At 44.2% G+C, this 21,729-nt stretch overlaps 2 protein-coding genes across 12 annotated transcripts in view; one reads left to right on the top strand and one right to left on the bottom strand.

The window, feature by feature from the left end:
- Positions 1 to 377: 377 nt before the first annotated feature.
- PSMB4 (proteasome 20S subunit beta 4) lies at positions 378 to 2,633 on the top strand. The gene is made up of 7 exons (NM_001168954.1): positions 378 to 517; positions 775 to 981; positions 1,246 to 1,392; positions 1,568 to 1,649; positions 2,042 to 2,158; positions 2,349 to 2,437; positions 2,621 to 2,633. The coding sequence occupies exons 1-7, from the start codon at positions 378 to 380 to the stop codon at positions 2,631 to 2,633; spliced, it is 795 nt and encodes a 264-aa protein (NP_001162425.1).
- Positions 2,634 to 4,101: 1,468 nt separating this feature from the next.
- Positions 4,102 to 21,729, bottom strand: part of POGZ (pogo transposable element derived with ZNF domain) — a 55,796-nt gene continuing 38,168 nt past the window's right edge. For 5 of the 11 annotated variants that reach the window (XM_009181179.3, XM_009181205.4, XM_009181209.3 and 2 more), the window contains 9 exons: positions 13,578 to 13,678; positions 12,900 to 13,046; positions 10,007 to 10,141; positions 9,724 to 9,896; positions 9,418 to 9,558; positions 8,599 to 8,655; positions 8,278 to 8,390; positions 7,973 to 7,997; positions 4,102 to 7,830 (listed from right to left, as the gene is read on the bottom strand). In XM_009181179.3, the coding sequence (XP_009179443.1) occupies positions 6,171 to 7,830; positions 7,973 to 7,997; positions 8,278 to 8,390; positions 8,599 to 8,655; positions 9,418 to 9,558; positions 9,724 to 9,896; positions 10,007 to 10,141; positions 12,900 to 13,046; positions 13,578 to 13,678 (2,552 nt within the window). In that variant the 3' untranslated portion in view covers positions 4,102 to 6,170. 11 annotated transcript variants of the gene reach the window in all.

Below are 21,729 nucleotides of genomic sequence, written 5' to 3' on the forward strand. Positions count from 1 at the left end.
TGAGCCGAGATCGCGCCACTGCACGCCAGCCTGGGGGACAGAGCGAGACTCCGTCTCAAAAAAAAAAAAAAAATTTGTGATCAGCGTCTTTTAAGTGGCCACCTCCCCACCCCACCTTCACGCCTCCCTCCTCCTTGAATCGTGTGTTAGAACGCTGTGATCTGGTCCAAACTCCACGGAGATGCGATGTGAAGCGATGTTGGGCAATTTCAACTCCCTGTCTCGGTCGCCACCTAGGATTACTGCACGTTCAGCTGCGACCTCATCAACATGGCTGCTGGAACTCGCCTACAGGAAAAAGAAAGAAGTGACACTGAAGGATCACTTCCGCTTCCGTTGGCGCAAGCGCTTTCATTTTTTCTGCTACCGTGACTAAGATGGAAGCGTTTTTGGGGTCGCGGTCCGGACTTTGGGCGGGGGGTCCGGCCCCAGGACAGTTTTACCGCATTCCGTCCACTCCCGATTCCTTCATGGATCCAGCGTCTGCACTTTACAGAGGTCCAATCACACGGACCCAGTAAGTTCTCGGCGCTTTCGCTTGCGTAGGGGGAGGGACCATGGGGCCTGGGGCCTGGTGCTGCCGGCCGGTTTTGAGAACCTGGGAAGGTGAGGCGGGGACCCCGGGGGCGCGAACGGCAGGGGAGCTCGGAGCGCAGAGTCCTGGAGAATGCAGAATAATTGGAAGGAATTGTAGAAAATCAGAAGCGGAGCTCAGTGCGCGAAAGAGGGCGCAGGTCATCCCCCCGCTCAGCTCCCACCGTTCTCACTCTTTAGGAACCCCATGGTGACCGGGACCTCAGTCCTCGGCGTTAAGTTCGAGGGCGGAGTGGTGATTGCCGCAGACATGCTGGGATCCTACGGCTCCTTGGCTCGTTTCCGCAACATATCTCGCATCATGCGAGTCAACAACAGTACCATGCTGGGTGCCTCTGGGGACTATGCTGATTTCCAGTATTTGAAGCAAGTTCTCGGCCAGATGGTGTAAGTCATCCAGAGAACAGGAGAATGGTTCCCAAGTAGAGAGGGGAGTCCCCTATTTTTTATTCCCTTCGATTGAATGGGGGGACTTGATGTTGCGGCGGGGGACTGGGACAGTTGTTGGAGGTCGGCGATCTAAGAGTGTTTGCAATAAAGTTTTTGGCATTAGGAGGTATAAAATGGGGGAAGGTGTGGTAACTTCTTTTGGGGATGGGTGGAGACCCCGACTTAATTCTCTCCCTTTTCTCACAACCAATTCCTTTTAAGGATTGATGAGGAGCTTCTGGGAGATGGACATAGTTATAGTCCTAGAGCTATTCATTCATGGCTGACCAGGGCCATGTACAGCCGGCGCTCGAAGATGAACCCTTTGTGGAATACCATGGTCATCGGAGGCTATGCTGATGGAGAGAGGTTCATATGAATACAAATAACTTATTTCCTTTACCACCCAACCTAGTACCTGTGTAGAATCTCTTCTGTCTCTTCTCCCCAAGTGAATCCCACTTTAACTCAGACCCCATGGTCCCCTTCTTCAGCTAAGATGAACCTAAGGTGAAATGAGTTTTGATCCATTGTGTCCTGTTAGCTTCCTCGGTTATGTGGACATGCTTGGTGTAGCCTATGAAGCCCCTTCGCTGGCCACTGGTTATGGTGCATACTTGGCTCAGGTAAGTAGTGAGTCTAGAAGTGGGGAAAGGGGAAGACAAAAGGAAATGGATTAGTGGTTGTCTCCTTTTCTCCTGAAATTCTGATACGAGGGATGGGCTGGGATCCCTATTACTGGGCAGATGGTTTTCTTTGTAGTCTGGGGGCTGTAGGTGTTGACACTGATTTCCAGTGACAAGATGGCATGTCTGGGAGTCAGTAGACATTCAAAGAGAGGACACCCTAGAACTTCCGCTTGAAGTTGCTCTTAGCTTATTAGTAAGCAGAGTTCATTCTGGTGAGGCACGAGGTAGAATGTCATCTTTTCACTCTCATGCTTTTTATACCATAGATTTGAGACAACTAGCCTGTTATTCAGCCCAATATCTACCATGGTTTCCCCCAATCTCCCTAGCCTCTGCTGCGAGAAGTTCTGGAGAAGCAGCCAGTGCTAAGCCAGACCGAGGCCCGTAACCTAGTAGAACGCTGCATGCGAGTGCTGTACTACCGAGATGCCCGTTCTTACAACCGGGTGAGGAATGTGCTGGGAACCTAATTGGTGGGCTCTGAATCCTTGCAATCCCTGGGTCTCTATGCTTTGAAGAACAGATTGCCTCACTTGTGTAACTCCTATTTTTACCCTGGGGAAGACCTCCACTTGACCTTTCATTTAAGGACTTCTTTAAGGGGTGGGCATTATTGAATGCTCTGCTTTTTTCCAGTTTCAAATCGCCACTGTAACTGAAAAAGGTGTTGAAATAGAGGGACCATTGTCTGCAGAGACCAACTGGGATATTGCCCACATGATCAGGTTAGTAATAGGAAAAAAATTGGTGACAGATTGGGGAGGTCTTTGGCTTACACTAAGCTGGGCTTTTCTGGGAGACTCACCCAGGAAAATGGGTGGAGAGGGTTTTGGTTGGACGGTACAGCTATTTTTAGGAATTGATCCCTTTATGCTTTACACTTTTATTGTTCTTTCTTCCTTTTTTAGTGGCTTTGAATGAAATACAGATGCATTATCCAGAACTGAAGTTATACCCTACTTTTAACTTTGAACTTGGCTGGTTCAAAGATAAGACTCTTCTTTTGTAAAGTAAATAAATTCTTCAAAATGCTTGCTGAGTGGTTTTTGTCTGACTGGGTCACACCAAGTGCAAAACTGCCGAGTACTGCTATGTGCCATCTCCCTCGTTCGTTGGAGAACCCTTAGGGTCTTGCAGCACATACAGAATTCTCTGCACGATACAGAAAGACACACTAGCGTCATTTGGAGCTGTATTAGAAACAGAGCTTCCTGTAGAAGCGACTTAATTTTTGTGTGCTAACTGGCTTTTTGTGTTCAAATTCTTCTCCCAAATCTTCTCCCACTACACTGGATTATCAAAGGATACAGATTTCTTTTTTTTTTTTTTTTTTTTTTTTTGAGACAGAGTCTAAGCTCTACCGCCAGGCTGGAGTGCAGTGGGCGTGATCTTGGCTCACTGCAAGCTCCGCCTCCCGGGTTCATGCCATTCTCCTGCACCAGCCTCCCGAGTAGCTGGGACTACAGGCACCCGCCACCTCGCCCGGCTAGTTTTTTGTATTTTTTAAGTAGAGGCAGAGTTTCCACCGTGTCAGCCAGGATGGTCTCGATCTCTGACCACCGGTGATCGCCCGTCCTGCGGCCTCCCCAAAGTGCTGGGATTACAGGCTTGAGGCACTGCGCCCGGCCAGGATACAGATTTCTTAATGTTGGCTGTGATTTTCATTAAAATACCACTTTAAAGATAATCTAGGCGGCGAGCGCAGTAGCTCTAGCTGCTATCAACACTGGAAGGCAACGAGGATCCTGGCGATACCGAAGACATCTAACATGATGAAACCCGTCTAAATACAAAAAACTAACCCGAAGCGGCGTGGCGGCGCCTGGTGCCCTCCGGAAAACTTCGGTAATAACCGGGAGGCGGAAGCTACGTGAAGATCAACACACTCCAGCCCTGAAGCTGATAAATGAACTCGATCTCAAAAAAAAAGATAATAAATGGTTCTGCCTCAGGTTGCCCTCAAGTCAGCTGGGACATCAGCCATCCCTGGAATGGTTCTAAACCTGAATATTTTAGAGACAAAATTCTCATTCTGTTGCCCAGACTGGAGTGCAGTGGCATGATCATAGCTTACTGCAGCCTTGAATTTCTGGGCTCAAGCAACCTCTTGCCTCAGCCTCCCAAGTGCTGGGATTACTGGCATGAGCCATCATGCCCAGCCTGAATTTTTAAAATGAACACTGTAGGTGACTCTGACACATACCCTCTTCAAACTTCTTGAGAAAGAAAATATAGGCAGCAAATTCAAAGTATAGAAATTCAGTGAGAGAACTGAAGGAAAAATCAACCATCCCTCCACTTGCATTGTCCGTAACAACAAACTTGTAAGGCAAAAGAAAACAATGAGCTTTCAACCTGAAACCTCCACACATTCAGTCTCAACACAGAAAATAGTCAATAAATACATGTTTATTGATTAAACTGAATTATAAAAAACAAAACCAAAAAAAATTTCCTTCTACTACTAAGCCATGCAGGCAGAGTCCACAAAGACAACTTCCTGGCCAAAACCCAGCTGATCCACTGTTGGTATTATGATCTTAAAAAAAATTACCCATCAAGAAAGTCAATCATGTGCAGAGGACAGGAACCCCAGCTCTGCTAAGGCTGTGGCTGCTGCAGAAACTACCAAAGAGTAGGATTAAGTTGTTGTAGACAGAAGTGACCAATCAGTTCTTGAACTTTCTCAAAGGCAAAGGCTGACTTCAAAGTCCATAGTCAATAAAATGGCATCAGGCAAAAAGCTGGGGAAGAGAAGCCCAGATGGATCCTTAGTTGTTTTCAGATGTCAAGGGTTCACAAAGCTGGCCAAGCTGTTTCTGGAAGGGACTTTTCCAGTTCACTATATTATAGTGTGCTGGGGGATGAAAAAACAAACAAACAAAAAAGCGGGGTGGGGTGGGAGAAATGGGTGGTAACAAATGTCACACCTGTACCACCAGGCCCATCACATCTTGAGCATTTCCCAGTCTGTGAAAGCCTATTAAACAAGGTCACCTAGAAAAAAAACAAGTTTATAAATCCATTTCCCCTCATTTTATTAAATGTTCCACTTATGTACATTTTAAAGACGAACCATTTACAAGCTTGTGCAGGTTGCCTCCTTGGCTCACAGGAGGGGAACATTGTTGAAAGTCTCAGGATAAACAGAAGACTTGGTTTTTTGCTCCTTTTCTCTGTACGGTACAGTACATTTTGGTTTAAAACCATGAGTACATACAATTAAAAAAATCCCTCATGCAAATTGTAGAAAAAATTTTTTCCTTGAAGCTGGCAGTGAAAAATAAAGATTCATGTCATTTTCTTTGTGCACACCCCTGTGCGCTTCTTCCTATCAGATTCTTCCCTAAGTATTAAGAGAAATAGGGGAAAGCCACAGAGTACGCTGGATTTCAACAAGTAGTCTGTCTTGTCTTTTTGAAGTGCAACACTTCTTGAACAATTAGCTCCTGACTATAGGACCAGCAATCCCTTAAACAGGCATGTTCACCATTTAACAGGATGAAGTTCAATAAAGTAGGGACTGCCCCTGGGGGCTTACAGGATGAAGACTCAAACTGGGAATGGCTTCCACCCTAAAACTGTTTGATCACCTCAGTACCTCTTGCTTGCTAATAACACCTGTATCATCCTTTGTCCAGAGTGATGGATGGTGTGAGAACGGGGAAAGGGGCCAAGGATCACAAGTGCAAAAAATATTGTTTATGTCATGTTTTGGAGGGAAGGTGGTGAGGAAAAGACAAATCTATTCATTCTGGATAATTAAAGGTGGTTTCATGCATTTTTAAAGCCACAATTTTATATCTAGGGTTGCTGTAGAAACCAACATCTCTGGAGAGGGAAGGCAAGAAAAGGAGAAGGAAGAGAGAGTTCAGTGGGACTTTTTTTTCCATTTTCATTTTTATATAAAAGTGTTAAGACCACAATGAAAAAAGTTTTTTATCCATATATATAATAAACCAGTTTGTGAGCTACATAATTTGTCTTTCCCATCTTCAGAAATGTTCTCACATTGACAATGATTAGATAGCATCATGCCCAAAGACATTGGCCACACAATAAAACAAAAAAACCAGAAGTACTATGATACAATCGAGGTAAAAGGGGAAACAAAATTTAACATTCGCCCACAATTTTTTTTTCTTTTTCTTAATTTTGTCAGAAAAATACCAAACACAGTGATTTAAATTTAAAAAAAAAAAAAAGTCACAAAAACCTGTTTTTAGCAGAAGTGAACGACCAATGGGCCAGCTCCTTGGCTCAGACGTGGTTACTATTGGTTTTCCTAATTAATCCACAAATCCACAGGGAAGTGTAAGTCAACTTCAGGGGGGAGTGGTGGTGTAAAATTAAAAAATATAAACCAAATACCCCACCTGGTATGCCCCCTTTTCCCTAAGCCCCTTTACCCTCCCTCACATGTTCCCACCCCCACTCCACACCCCCTCATGACCCCACTCAAATCTCCATCAGATCTAGGTCAGCTTCTTCAAAGCCATAGAAAGACTCGGTCTCACTTTCACCCTCAAAGAGCTGGTGAAGGCTTTCAGGCTCAATTGTCTCTTCAGGAGATGATCTGGGTCGTGGAGTGGAAGACTCAGAATGTTCCCCACTCAGCTTCAGTTGCTCCTCTAGGGAGGCAATTAGCTCCTCCTGCATGTCAGCATTTCTTGTAGGTGAGTTAATGTTGCCATCAGGGCCAGGCAGAACACTAGCCACCAGGAAGGAGCGCTGAACTAGCTCTGGACAGTCCCCAATGACACCTAGCACTTCACCCAGCCAGACAAGCACCAGCTGAAGGAGGACATCAGAATCACATGCAGTATCTGCCATTTCCCGAGCCTGTTCCTTCCACTTTTTATGCAGGAAGTTCTTGACAGTTCTTTTGATGCATACATCTAATGGCTGAATTTTGGAGCTACAGCCTGCTGGGACCACTGCAGGCAAAGTGCTAGAGGCACTAAGCATAGCCAGTACCTCTTCTGACAAGTGAGTGCGATGACAGTCCATCACAAGCATGCCTTTGCTGCGCTGGCAAGCTGTGTGCTTCTGCCACACTCGAGTTGACCACAGCTCCATTATCTCATCATCACTGTAGCCACTCTCCTTTGCCTCTAGCAATATGGAATCTGGCATGTTAGCAGGCTGATCCATCTGCCCTCTGTAGAAAACCAGGGTGGGAAGGACAGTGCCATCTGCCAGAATGGCCAGGACTACATCACACCAAGGTTCCCCTGTGCCCACCGTCTGCAGGGCATTCTCCTTTCGGTCATCACTGCTCAGCACCTCTGTATCCAGGAACAAGGATATCTCGTCAATAGCCACAATCATAGACAAGGGTAAGTCCTGGTTGTGAATCTGCCGTTGTACAAATTCAATGAAGAGTCCTGCATTCTCTGCCACATCCTTAGGTAGGGTGTGGGCCACAGCTCGCCGGGCATGGGGAGTCAGGTGGTGCCGCAGCATGAAACGCACAGCCCACTCATAGGAGATCTTAAATCCCCCTTCCAAAGAACGTCCTATTTTGGTGGCCTTCTGGAACAAGGTCTCCTCATTTACAGGTAGCTGTTGTTCACGCTGGGTTAGCACCCACTCAGCCAGTTTCTCTTCTGCCTCAAAGCTTAGATATTTCCCCTCTAGATTCTCCCCCTGGGAGGCCTGGAAACGTCGAAGCCAACGCCGAATACGTCGCTGGGGATTTCGGAAGTGTTCAGCTGCCTGTTCTGTATTGCAGCATAGAGCAAACAGTACTACTCGAAGCTTCTTCACAGACAGCTGCTCCTTTTTGCCAACCCCACTACCACCACCACCTGATGCTGGCTCAGGTTCCTGGGTGACCGGGCTCCCTTCATCCTGATCATCAACATTCAGACATTCAGCTCCCTCCGTAGCCAATGGTGGAAGGGCTAAAGGCTGTGGGTGAGTGGGGGTTGGTGGTGGGGTTGCAGTTGAGGCTGGTGATGGGAGTGCTGGGGCTAAGGGAGTTGGTAGCTCTTCAGGCTCAGCTGGGGTGGCCCCCGCAGATTTCACAGTGGCAGCTTTGTTAGTGGGGAAGGAAGGAGGAGGGTACATATTCTTCACGTTCCGGTCATGCACTCGGTCACGAGTCTGGCCATGCCTAAAGGGATGAGGAGCAAAGAGAGAAGGAAAAATCTCAGTTCAACTAGGAAATTGAAATAATAATATGATGATAATAATAATAAAGAATAAACACACTGCAAATCAGAAATTAAATTGTGAGGTGAGTGAGTTTTTGTTACCTTGAGTGAGCTATCCAAGTGAGTCCTATGGAAAATGAAACAATAAAAAAAGTTAGCTCAGTGAAGAAATAAGCCCTCCAAAGACACTGCCCTGGGATTTCAACTTACTACATAAAAATACGCTGTTCACAGTGACCAGCTTTCCCAGTTTTCTATAAACTTTAGGTCGGAAGGTTTCTAATTTGGTACAGTACATCTCAACGGTGAATAAGTGAGGCCAGGTGGGCATGCTCCTGATGCATACAGTACGAACCTGGATCTTTTTTCCTCCCCTTGCTCAACTAATCCCCATCTCTCCTACTTACCCCGTGGCAGGATGCTGCTGGATCTGTGAGAGGGGTTGAATACCAAATGCTTGGCCATAGCATCTCCCACAGAGGTAACAAAGGTACATGAAGTGCAGGCCAGCTTGATTCCACTAAAAAAGAGAATCGAGAATATCTAAGAGAAATACAGCAGTGACACTTGAGACCATTAAGCTTTGAGGCTTAAGAAAGAAAAGGAATGCCCTCCCACTTTCTCCGAAATTAATTCACATAACCACCTCTCCAAATAATGAAAAACCTGAAAATTAATTAATGTAAAAACCTGAAAAATTAAGATGCTGACAGTAAGTTTTTTCTTACCTCACAGAATTTTTAAACAAAGCCAAATACTTGGGGCTCTTCCGTGGAACATGATTGCTGAGAAAGACAAAGAAGTGGTATGAGTTATGGAGTTCTGCTGGCTAAGCTGCAGATCACCAGCCAGTGACAATCCCCCAACAAAAGAGACGCTTCTTCAGTGCATCCTAATCTCAACCTAAGCCAGTTTTCCTGTCACCATGCTTCTTAAACTTTAATATGCATATGAGTCCCCTGAGGATCTATTAAAATTCACATTCTGATTCAGGAGGCCTAGGGTGGGGCTGAGAGCCAGCATTTCTAACCACCTCCCACCTAATACTACTGCTACTTGGCCCTAGTAGCACAGACCATCAAAACTGAAAAAACAAAGCCTCTCACTCTGCTAGGAGAGAAGAACAAATAGCTCTAAGAGTTGAAGGAGGAAACATATTAGGAGCAGGGGAGAAAATGAAATGAGTGCTCAAGAATCTGGCTGGGACCAGGTGCAGTGGCTCACGCCCATAATCCCAGCACTTTATGAGGCCGAGGCAGGTGAATCACCTGAGCTCAGGAGTTTGAGACCAGCCTGGCCAACATGGTGAAGCCCCATCTCCACTAAAAATACAAAAAAATCAGCCAGGTGTGGTGGTGCACACCTGTAATCCCAGCTACTTGGGAGGCTGAGACAGGAGAATCACTTGAACCCAGGAGGCAGAGGTTGCAGTGAGCCAAGATTGTGCCATTGTACTCCAGCCTGGGGGACAGAGCAAGACCCTGTCTCCAAAAAAAAAGAAAGAATCTGAACTCTCAAGCTAAAATACTGGTTAAAAAACAACTTACTTGATCATGTGGTTGGCATAAGCTCGAGAGCAGCAGGTGCTATAGCGACACAGAGAGCAGTGTACGTAAGTAGGGAAATGATTAGGGAAGTCTGGGATCTCGAAGCTGCACTCCAGGCATGTCTGCCGGCCCATGACACTCCTGTGGGAAAAAAGAAAGAATTCTCATTACTGCCTCAGGGGTCCCCAAAATGTAGGATTTTCAGACAACAAACCCTGCTAAAAAGCTACCAGATCGCACTGTGTATCAGGAATAATCCTGCCCACCCAGTCCCCACCCGCCCAGCACTTAGAAGAAGGTGCTGACATTTTCCTAACAGCTCTCTTCTGGATGCTGCGCTGGACAGGGGGATAAAGGAAGACAGGCAGAGGGTCCATGGAGGAGGTCAGCGGTGCTGCCTCCTGCAAGGCGCTGGGAGGTGTATCATTAGAGGATACAGGAACAGTTCGTGGCTGCCCTCGGGAAGCCCGGATTGTCACCTGAGAAACAAGGGAAGTAACAATGAGACATAACCCACGCTGAATTTCAGAATACTGAAAATCTCTATTCCTCCCTCCCTGAGCCTATAAGACACTGGGAAACTCTTTACCTTGGTGCCTGGTTTCAAGCCCTCCAGCTGCTTGGGTTTACGGAAGGTTTTATGGTGTTGAAGCTTGTGTTCAATTTTGTCCTTGGCAAAGAGAAACTGTAGCCGGCATTTGTTGCAGTGATAAACATTTCTCTTCTGAAGTGGGGGAGGGAAAAAAAGAGACAAAATCCCTTAAAGGTTCCTAATAAATTTTCTTCTTTGAGGAGAAAGCAGATCAATGTCAACCATATCATTCTTCCCACCTTTCTGTTGATAATTTAAGAGAGTAAGAAAGAAATACGCGACATGACCACAAAACCTACCATTGAGAATCATCACCTCCCATGATCTCAAAGAAAGATGGTAGATTCTAGTCCAGGATGACTAAGTTCTCAAATCATCTGTTCCTGACTTGTTTAACAATTTGAATGAGTGATGTAACCTTTATTTGTATTGTATCTTTACATTGCTGACAACTGGACATTCTCCTGGACATTCTTTTTTTTAAAAAAGGACAATGTACATAGTAAAGAAAAGCCATACTTTTTTTTCTGTACTCTTCTAACTTTGCTTTCAACTCCGACACTCAGTTCCCTTCCATACAAACGACTTATTACCAGTTTCCTGAGTATGCTTTCGTGGACAGTCTACACATGTAACTGTATCACAAACACATTCGTATCCAATCATTACCTGCCCCACCCCCCTTTTTTTGAGACAAGGTCTCTGTTGCCCAGGCTGGAATGCAGTGGCATGTTCACAGCTCACTGCACGTCCCAAGTAGCTGGGACTACAGGCATGCGCCACCATGCCCGGCTACTTTTTGTATTTTTTGTAGAGACTGGGTGTCACCATGTTGCCCGGGCTGGTCTTCAACTCTTGGGCTCAAGTGATCTACCCGCCTTGGCCTCCCAAAGTGTTGGGATTATAGGCGTGCACCACTGTGCCTGGCCCCCACTTTTTTCCCTTTCCTTTTTGCAGAAATGTTGTCTCACCATGTTGCCCAGGCTGGACTCCACCTCCTGGGCTGAAGTGATCCTCCCACCTCAGCCCTCTTCTTTTTCTCCTTTTAATACAAATGATAGCACTTATCTTGCTGTTTTCCCACTTAACACATCAGTATATACAGATACGTCTCCTGGTGAGACCATTTTGAGGATTCAGTCTGCCTAGTATTGAAGTCCTTCAAAAATAGAACCCATGTCTATGATTTCCTTTAGTAGGATAACAAGTTTAGGCTGAGAGACAATTTCCACCCCCCTATTTGGAAATACAGTTGTGGTAGATGATCAGCAGTCACTACTGTGCAAAGGAGACTACGAGCGTAATAGGGTGCATATGTTTGTGTGCATATGTATGTGACTATTAAGCACACATTCTCCATTTTGAATCCTCTCTTATATACCTTTCACTCTCCTCTAGTGGCTCTCTTCTTGTAGTATTTTAAAACGAAGTCATAGCTTTTCATCTTATAAAGTAAATAAACAAAAGCAACAAGAAATTCTTCTTTGCCACTTCTTCCTCTGGATTTACCTACCCTGGGGGTCCTCCCTTTTTATAAATAAACATCTTTAAATACATCATCTTCATTTCCTTACCTCTCATTCATTTGTTCTGCTGAAATCTAACTTCCACCCTACCAACCAACAAAATGGCTCTCATCAATGTTGCTAAATTAAAGGCTTGTTTCTAAGTCCTTATGTTGCTTGACACCTTCCTGTAACATATGACATTTTGATCACACCCTTTTCTTTAAAATACTTTCTTCTCCCCAGTTTCCTTAATGTTAAGACTCTTCTGGCTTTCTTCCTAGTACTATGGTGGTTGCGCTATAGATAAGAGACTTCAAATATCCTAAGCCTTCTCTTATTCTCAACAGGGTTGGGGGGCCCATGGCATTTAAGTTTAAAATCTACAGGATTTATTTAACGCTGATTCCTAAATATCTTTTCTGCAACCCAGAGTTCTCTCCCAGGCTTCAGATCTATTATCCAACAGCTACACTTGACATCCAGATACTGCTAACTTACAATATCCAAACTCATGATCTCCCCCCTCACAAATATACTTTCTCTATTGTTTCTATCTCAGCAAATAGTTCCCTCATTCACCCAGTTGCCCAAGACAGAATCTTAGGCACTATTCTTAACTACTGCATTGCTACCTTCACCTAATCCATCTCTACATCATAAATATCACAAATCTTCTGAATATCTCTCAACTCTACCCTCTTTTTCTTCATTTCAAAAGCCAATAGCCAGTATCATCTCTCACCTGAACTACTGAAAAAAGCCTTCTACCTAGTTTCCCTAACTGTAGTCTCAATCTCCTTTAATCCATTCTCTGCAGTGCAAGCAGTATAAAATCTTAACTAAATCTGAACACATCACTCCAGGGCTTAAAACCCCTTTAATAGCTTCCCAATGACTTCTTTTCATGGCTTAAAAGACCCTCCATGATCTGTCCCTGCCTAACTTCCAACTCCTCTGTCTCTTACACCCTACACTGAATCTCTCTCAATTTCTTGAACCTCCATAATCTTGCTTTGTGCCTTGGACACACTGTTCTTCATCTTATTTCATCTGGCTCAATCTTATTCATCCCTCAGGTATTGAACAACACTTCTTTCTGGAAGCCTTACTAGGCACCCAGAATAGCTATGTGATTTTCTACATCCTATACTTTCCCCAACACAGTACTCTTCATGCTTTATTGTATTGTTTGCCTTGTTTACCACTAAATCTCTAGCATCTAGACTGGTACATGGCACATAAATGAATTCAATCAATTTCTGCAAACATATGCATATTATAATCTCTGCCCAAATTATTTGCCTAGCTCAGCCCTGGCCCCAGCATCCATGTTTAAAAAAAAAAAAATAAAGAGAATATGGGAATTGCTTGGTGCCTAGTACCTGGTGCCTCATGTAATGCTGTTGGAATGCATTGCCATTTTTGAAGACCTTCAGGCAATAAGGGCAGAGCAGATGCCGGGTATCCTCATGGATCATCCGAAAATGGACATCTACCTCAGAGTAGAGTGAGGAGCGATATTGACACACCTGAGTCACATAAGAGGGAAAATAAGGCTAAGAATGAAGTGAACAACTGAGAGGCCTTAAAAAAAAAAAAAAAAGGTAGCAATAAAAACTTTTAAATAAAAAAAAAAGTTTTCCCAAATGCATAGAAATCGAATTATTTTTCTGACTTTGTAATGCTGGGCTATGTCTGTGATAGATTTAGCTATTACTTTAAAAACAGGAAGGGACAGGAAAGTCTAAGAACAATCCATGTTCTATAACTAAGAAAAATAAAGCCTTTTCTGTGAATTTCCAAAGGGCACGTTCAGGAGACAGACACTCCCTTAGAATATGCACATGTTCCCTGGCTAGTCTACTTGTGGACATGTTCTTTTATGTTTTCCTCCTGCATGGAAACCCTGAAGATAAACTGTGTTTACTATTTCTTCTGTACCTACTCAGAGTTCCTAAACTGAGTGTATGCAGTAGGTATTCAGCAATATTCATTAGCAGATTCTTTGTGTTCTGCCTGAGAGTAAAACTGCTAAAACTCCCTGGAGAAAAAGGCAATACCTGGCAAACATAAGGCATCTCTCCAGGCTTATGAGTATCCTTCATATGCTGGAGAAATAGTGGCTCACTTTCAAACGCCCACTCACAGATCTTGCACTTGGCTGTAAGAAGAAAAGTAATCAATAAATCCACTTGAAAATAAGACAAAAGTCCTGCTGACTCACAATCTTTATTTTCTGACTCCTTTATTTTCATTTTCAACAATCAGTAAATCACAGGTCCCTTCTGTTCTTTCTTTAAATGGCTCCACCTTAACATTTGTGTTGCTGATAATCTTATGTATGTAGCTCAGACTTCTTACCAAACCTTCGTTCTAGATCTTATCTATAAGACATTTTAAATTGGTTATTCTATCATCAACTCTAACCTAATTCAGCATCCTTCTGGCTTACCAGTGTTTCCCTTTTTCTTTTCCCCATTTCTTCCTGGGCTCAAAATTTAGGCACTACCTCGGACTCCAAACCCTGTATTCTGTCACCATTATTTCAAACTGCATGTAGGAGCTGTCACTTCTCTATTCTTATAGGCAAAAACTTGGTAGTGGCTCATATGATTTCCCACTGCTAATCCGCTGGCCTCCAATACTTCCTACTCTCTTTGAAATTGTCCATTTTGTCAAGCTTATGAGAAAAAATTTTGACAAAATTTTATGACACAAATTAACAATTTTGTCAACTTATGAGACAATTTTTGGTAATTTCATGTTGGCCAGGCTGGTCTCGAACTCCTGATCTCAGGTGATCAACCTGTCTCAGCCTCCCAAAGTCCTGGGATTACAAGTGTGAGCCACTGTGCTTGGCACTCCCCATTTTTTTTTTTTTTTTTTTAAGAGACAGAACCTCACTCTGTTGCCCAGGCTGGAGCATGATCACAGCTCACCGCAGCCTCCTGAGTAGCTAGGACTATCCTTTGAGCTCAAGCGAGCCTCCTGTATCAGCCTCCCAAGTAGCTAGGACTACACTGGTGCACCACCATGCCCGACTAATTAAAACTTTTTTTTTTTTTAGGTACAGGGTCTTGCCATGTTGCCCAGGCTGGTCTGAAACTCCTGGCCTCAAGCAATCCTTCTGTCAATCCACTTCAGCTTCCCAAAGTGCTAGAATTACAGGTGTGAGCCAGTATACCAGTCAATTTTGGTAAGATTTTTAACTGCTACATATTTTGAATTATACAGTATAGCAAAAAGATATTATTTACATTTTTCTCACTTTAATTGGAATTAGTTTCAAATTTTTGCAAATAAGAAAACTGGAAGCTTAAAGCCTTGGGCATTTACTGGACAATGTCTAACCTCCCCCTGCCAGCTCCCTACACCCCAGCCAAAGAAATATGAAAAGAGTTGAAATCTTTTTTTTTTTCTTTAACTACCTAGAACCCTGGATTTTTGTTTTTGTTTTGAGACAGAGTCTCGTTCTGTCTCCCAGGCTAGACTGTAGTGGCTCAATCATGGCTCACTGCAACCCTGACCTCCCAAGCTCAAGCAATCCTCCCATCTCAGCCTCCCAAAGTGCCAGAATTACAGGTATGAGCCACTGTGCCTAGCCAGGTAATTTTTTAAAGTAAAACAAACAAATAAAAGCCAGGGGTTCTTAATCTGGGGTCTATGGAACAGGCCTCTAGGAACCCAGGTATTCTCTGAAATTATTTGCAAAAGACTAAAATGTAGATTTTTTTAGGAAGAGGATTCACACATTTCATATTTTTTCTCAAAGGGGTCTGCAACTCCACTTAGAAACACTGTATAGAGGTACATTAGGTGCTATGAGGACATGGATAAATAAGAAATTCTGCATAAAGGAATGAGGAAAAACTACAATAACATAAAAAGCTGAATTGTCAAAGAAGAATGGGGCTCAGCCACCCAGAGAGAGGACCAAGAGAAAAGCAGGAGGAAAGGCAAGTAGGTATGAAAGTTAACCACGTTTGGGAAACAGTTAACTAGCAACATGACAATATTATCTCTTTTCCACCCACCCCCTGATTTGTTTACCTCTTTCAGTTTTTTTTTCTTTTCTAGAACACCTTTAAGCAATCTTTTGTCCAGGCCTTTCTTACTCTGTTTTCCCTGGGCAATCTCATTCAATCTTTCTCCTATAACCTATTTATCAGCTCTATTTTCACAGCTGTCACGCAACATCAATAATAAAAACACTTATTAAGCAATTTCTAATGTACAAGCATCATGTTAAGATTTACATGTGTTGGCTGGGAGCGGTGGCTCACGCCTGTAATCCCAACACTTTGGGGGACCGAGACAGGCGGATCACCTGAAGTTGGGAGTTCAAGACCAGCCTGACCAACATGGAGAAACTCCGTCTCTACTAAAAATACAAAATTAGCCGGGAATGGTAATGCATGCCTATAGTCCCAGCTACCTGGGAGGCTGAGGCAAGAGAATCGCTTGAACCCCGGGAGGCAGAGGCTGCAGTGAGCCAAGATGGCACCACTGCACTCCAGCCTGGGCAACAAGAGCAAAACTCCCTCAAAAAAAAGAAAAAAAAAAGATTTACATGTGTTATCTCAAGAAAACTAATGAGGTAGGAACTCAAATATAAGTGGATTTAGGAGATCTCTGGTAACCTTTGACACATCAGTTCTACAGGGGAAGGCGCTAATACAGAAAAAGATTCAAGAGGGAGAATGAATTGATTCTCCATAGTGGCTATCCTAACACTGTCCCTCTGAGCACCATCACCCTCATTCCCTCCTTAACACTTAACACAGTCTCCTACTTTAAGGAATTAGGCATGAATAACTATAACTTTTGCTGCTTGTTTTGTAAACTATGGAAGGATAGATCTCTTATATCTTCCTAAGGCTCTTCCAACCTCATCATGCCATGTATTCCAAGATTTTGTCAATTTGTTTTCCCTGTCTTGAATCTTCCCCACCCCTGACAGTTTCCGACTCCCAAACATGGTTAAGCTCCCTAAAGCATCCTTCCCTCAATCCTATTTCTTCCTCAGTCTATTATTTCTCCTTTCCGCTAATGCAAGATTTTTTGAAAGATTAGAATAACCTACATCTGTTACCTTTAATGAGATGCTCAGGAGGTGGAGGTAACGATGCCAGGAGGAAAAATGTTAGAATATTTGAAGAAATGGGCGTGGTGGCTCATACCTGTATTCCCAGCACTTTGGGAGGCCGAGGCGGGTGGATCATGACGTCGGGAGATCAAGACCATTCTATCCTGGCTAACATGGTGAAACCCCATCTCTACTAAAAATGCAAAAAAATTAGCCAGGAGTGGTGGCGGGCGCCTGTAGTCCCAGCTACTCGGGAGGCTGAAGGCAGGAGAATAGTGTGAACCCAGGAGGCGGAGTTTGCAGTGAGCTGAGATCACGCCACTGAACTCCAGCCTGGGCGAAAGATCGAGACTCTGTCTCAAAAAAAAAAAAATAAAAAATAAAAAAAAAAAAAAAGGAATATTTGAAGAAATGTACCTTAAGATAGCCACTATGGAAAACAGGAATAAAAACTAATAGTCTTAACCATTTTTTAGTCCCAAATCTGAGAGTAACAAAAGGTATGCAGCCTCTCTCCTGAAAAATGCACACACACAGGAAAGGTTTCCACGTAATTTCAAGGGGTTCACAGGACACCTCACCACCAAGCAGGTTAATATTTCTGTATTAGACATAAATATTAAAAGACTATTAATCAGGGCCAGGTGCAATGGCTCACACCTGTAATCTGAGCGCTTTGGGAGGCAGAGGCGGGTGGATCATCTGAAGTCAGGAGTTCAAGACCAGCCTGGCCAACATGGTGAAACCCTATTTCTACTAAAAATGCAAAAATTAGCTGGGTGTGGTGGTGCACGCCTGTAATCCCAGCTACTTGGGAGGCTGAGGCAGCAGAATTGCTTGAACCTGGGAGGTGGAGGCTGCAGTGAGCTGAGATCTCGCCACTGCACTCCAGCCTGGGTGACAAGAGCGAAATTCCATCGCAAAAAAAAAAGAAAAGAAAAAAAGACTATGAATCAGACAGAGTGTGGGAGGCTCACACCTGTAATCCCAGCACTCTGGGAGGCCAAAGTGGGTGGATCACTTGAGGCTAGGAGTTCAAAGACCAGCCTGGCCAACGTGGTGAAACTCAAGTCTCTACTAAAAATACAAAAATTATCTGGGTGGGATGGCATACGCCTGCAGTCCCAGCTACTTGGAAGGATGAGGCAGGAGAACTGCCCGAACCCGGGAGGTGGAAGTTGCAGTGAGCTGTGATAGTGTCACTGCATTCCAGCCTGGGTGAGAGTGAGACTCAGTCTCAAAAAAAAAAAAGACTATGAATCAGCATTAGACAAACTTATGAAAAGAACCCTAGGGCCATACAAGCTCCTTCAAGTCATTGCACTGCTCTGAAACAAGTGTGAATAAAAATGTAACGCTATTTTTTTTTTTTTTTGAGATAGGGTCTCACTCTATCAACCACACTAGAGACCAGTGGTGTGATCATATCTCACTGCAGGCTTGACTTGCTGGGCTCAAATCCCACCTCAGCCTCCTGAGCAGCTGGGGCTACAGGCACATGCCACCACACCTGGCTAATTAAAAACAAACAAACAAACAAACAGAGATAGAGATAGGGTCTCACTATGTTCCCCAGGCTGTTCTCAAACTCCTGGGCTTAAGCAATCCTCATGCCTTGGCCTCCCAAAGTGCTAGGATTAGTGGCATGAGTCACCATGCCTTGGCCTGTAATGTTGTTAAGATGATACTGTTACCACAATTAAATATAATGATCCACTGATATTCCGGGGACAACTCAGAAAATTTTAAAATAAACTAGGTATTGAATGATATTAAGGATTTCTAATTAATTGTTAGTTTCCGCCCCCCCCCCGAGATGGAGTCTTGCTCTCTCACCAGGGTGGAGTACAATGGTGGGATCTCAGCTCACTGCAACCTCCGTCTCCCGGGTTCAAGTAATTCTCCTGCCTAAGCCTCCCAAGTAGCTGGGATTATAGGCATGTACCACCACACCCGGCTAACTTTTTGTATTTTAGTAGAGACGGGGTTTCACCATGTTGTCTGGGATGGTCTCAAACTCCTGACCTCATGATCCACCCACCTCGGCCTCCCAAAGTGCTGGGATTTACAGGCGTGTGGCACTGCGCCCGTCCCTCTTTTTTTTTTTTTTTTTTGAGACACTACACTGTTTCATTCTTGCTGCCCAAGCTGGACTGCAATGGTGCTATCTCAGCTCACTGCAACCTCCGCCTCCCAGGTTCAAGTGATTCTCCTGCCTCAGCCTCCCAAGTAGCTGGGATTACAAGTCCGCACAACCATGCCCGACTAATTTTTTGTATTTTTAGTAGAGACAGGGTTTCACCACATTGGCCAGGCTGGTCTTGAACTCCTGACCTTAGGTGATCCGCCCACCTCAGTCTCCCAATGTGCTGGGATTACAGGCGTGAGCCACTGCGCCCGGCCTATTAGATCTTAACAAAGGTACTATGGCCATAAAAAAAAAAAAAAAAAAAGCCTTATTTTTTAGAGCTATACATTAAAATATTCAGGGGAAAAATATCATGATGTCTACAATTAATAAACAATTCAGAAAATAAAAGGAAAAAAATCCCCCAAAATATTAGCATGTAAAAATAAGCTCCTTTTTGAAAAGGTATCTGCACTCCCATGTTTATTGCTGCACAGTACACAACAGGCAAAACATGGAATCAATGTAAAAGTGACCATCAACAGATTAATGAATAAAGAAGATGTGGTGGCTCGGCACAGTGGCTCATGAGGTCAGGAGTTTGAGACCAGCCTGACCAACATGGTGAAACCCCGTCTCTACTAAAAAATACAAAAAAATTAACCCGGCGTGGTGGCACGTGCCTGTAATCCCAGCTACTCGGGAGGCTGAGGCAGAAGAATCTCTTTAACCCAGGAGGCGGAGGTTGTGGTGAGCTGAGATTGCGCCACCGACCTTCAGCCTGGGCAACACAGCAAGACTCCTTCTCAAAAAAAAAAAAAAAAAAAGTGTGTGGTATATATACTCAGTGGAATATTACAGACATAAGAAAGAAAGAAATTCTGTCATGCAGGAACATGGTTAGAACTGGAGATCATTAATGTTAAGTGAAGTAAGCCAAGCATAAAAAGACAAATATCACATGTTCCCACTCATATGTGGGAGATAAAAGAAAGTAGATCTCATGAAGAGAGAGTAGAATGGTGGTTACCAGAGGCTGGGAAGAGCAGGGGAGCAGGGAGTTGAAGAGAAGCTGACCAATGGGTACAAATACATGGTCTGAAAGAAGAAATAAGACTTAGGGCTAGACAGATCAGTAGGGTGACTATAGTTTACGATAACCTGTTGTACATTTCAAAATAGCTAGAAGAGAATAATTTGAATGTTTCCAGCATAAAGAAACACATATTTAGAATGATAAATATTCCAAGTACATAGATTTAATTTTTACAGATTATATGAATGTATTAGATTATCACATGCATCCCTAAACCATGTACACCTAATTATGCATCAAATTTTTTTTTTTTTAAAGCTACTTTTGGGCTGGGCACGGTGGCTCATGCCTGTAATCCCAGCACTTTGGGAGGCTGAGGCGGGTGGATCACGAGGTCAGGAGTTTGAGACCAGCCTGGCCAACATGGTAAAACCCCGTCTCTACTAAAAATACAAAATCCCAGCACTTTGGGAGGCTGACGCAGGTATATTATTTAAGTCTAGGAGTTTGAGACCAGCCTGAACAACATGGCAAAACCCCATTTCTACTAAAAATAAACAAAAAAAAATTACCTGGGCATGGTGTCACATGCATGTAATCCCAGAAACTTGGGAGAGTGAGGCACAATAATTGCTTGAATCTGGAAGGTGCAGGTTACAGTGAGCCAAGATCGCACCACTGCACTCCAGCCTAGGTGACAGAGCAACTGTCTCAAAAAACAAAAGACAAGGCCGGGCGCGGTGGCTCAAGCCTGTAATCCCAGCACTTTGGGAGGCCGAGGCGGGTGGATCATGAGGTCAGGAGATCGAGACCATCCTGGCTAACATGGTGAAACCCCGTCTCTACTAAAAATACAAAAAACTAGCCGGGCGTGGTGGCGGGCGCCTGTAGTCCCAGCTACTCGGAGGCTGAGGCAGGAGAATGGCGTGAACCTGGGAGGGCGGAGCTTGCCGGGAGACCGAGAGCGCCCCCCTGCCCGCCAGGCCGGGGGGGGACAGGGCAGAGACCCCGTCACAAAAAAAAAAAAAAAAAAAAAAAAAAGACAAACAAACAAAAAAACAAAAAGGCTGGGCTCGGTGGCTCATGCCAGTAATGACAGCTTTGAGAGGCCGAGCTTGAGCTCAATAAATTGAGACCAGCCTGGGCAGCATGGCAAAACTCCATTTCTACAACCCCCCTCACCGCACCCCCCAAAAAAACCCAAAATTAGCTGGGCATGGTGGCATGTGCCTGTAGTACCAGCTATTGAGAAGGCTGAGTTGGGAGGATCATCTTAGCCTGGGAAGTGGAGGTTGCAGTGAGCCAAGACTGTGCCACTGCACTCCAGCTTGGCTAACAGAGTGAGACCCTGTCTCAAAAAACAAACAAACAAACAAACAAAAAAACTACTTTCATGCCAGATCTGTCAAGGGTGCAAAAAAGGAAGTGACAAAAGACTGCAATAATAAAGTTGAAATCACTAAGGAAAGGTGATTTTGCTAAGTATAAAATTTTGTCATAAGAGACTCAAAAATTTAGTCACGGAAACCAACAGAAAAAAGATCAATGAGGGTCTACATTGTTTCTTTTCCAGAAGGAAAAGCTTATCTTCCCTCTGTGGAATTTTATTTGTGGAATTTCGGAGTAACAAAACCCACCCACCATAATATGCGTAAAAATGAGTTAGGTACCCAGCCTGGGTAACACAGCAAGACCCTGTCTCTACCTCCAAGAAAAGGAATAAATTAGCTGGGTGTGGGGGCGCACGCCTACAGTCCCAGCTACTAAGGAGGCTGAGGTGGGAGGACTGCTTGAGCCCAGGGGTTTGAGGCTGCAGTGAGCTATGATTGCATCACTGCACCCCAGCCTGGGTGGCAGAGCAAGACCCTATTGTCTCAAAAAACTAGTGTTTTCACTGAGAGGTATGGATGAGTTACTCTGGCTTCACACAACTGACAGTGAAGAATCTTGAGTCCTATTCTA

The sequence above is a fragment of the Papio anubis genome, chromosome 1 (assembly GCF_008728515.1).
Source record: "Papio anubis isolate 15944 chromosome 1, Panubis1.0, whole genome shotgun sequence".
NCBI classification, from domain to species: domain Eukaryota; kingdom Metazoa; phylum Chordata; class Mammalia; order Primates; family Cercopithecidae; genus Papio; species Papio anubis.

Coding starts and splice junctions, on each gene's coding strand:
- PSMB4 (NM_001168954.1), top strand. CDS start 378: ATGGAAGCGTTTTTGGGGTCGCGGTCCGGACTTTGGGCGGGGGGTCCG. Junction 518..774: donor GGTCCAATCACACGGACCCA/GTAAGTTCTCGG, acceptor CTCACTCTTTAG/GAACCCCATGGTGACCGGGA. Junction 1,393..1,567: donor GGCTATGCTGATGGAGAGAG/GTTCATATGAAT, acceptor GTGTCCTGTTAG/CTTCCTCGGTTATGTGGACA.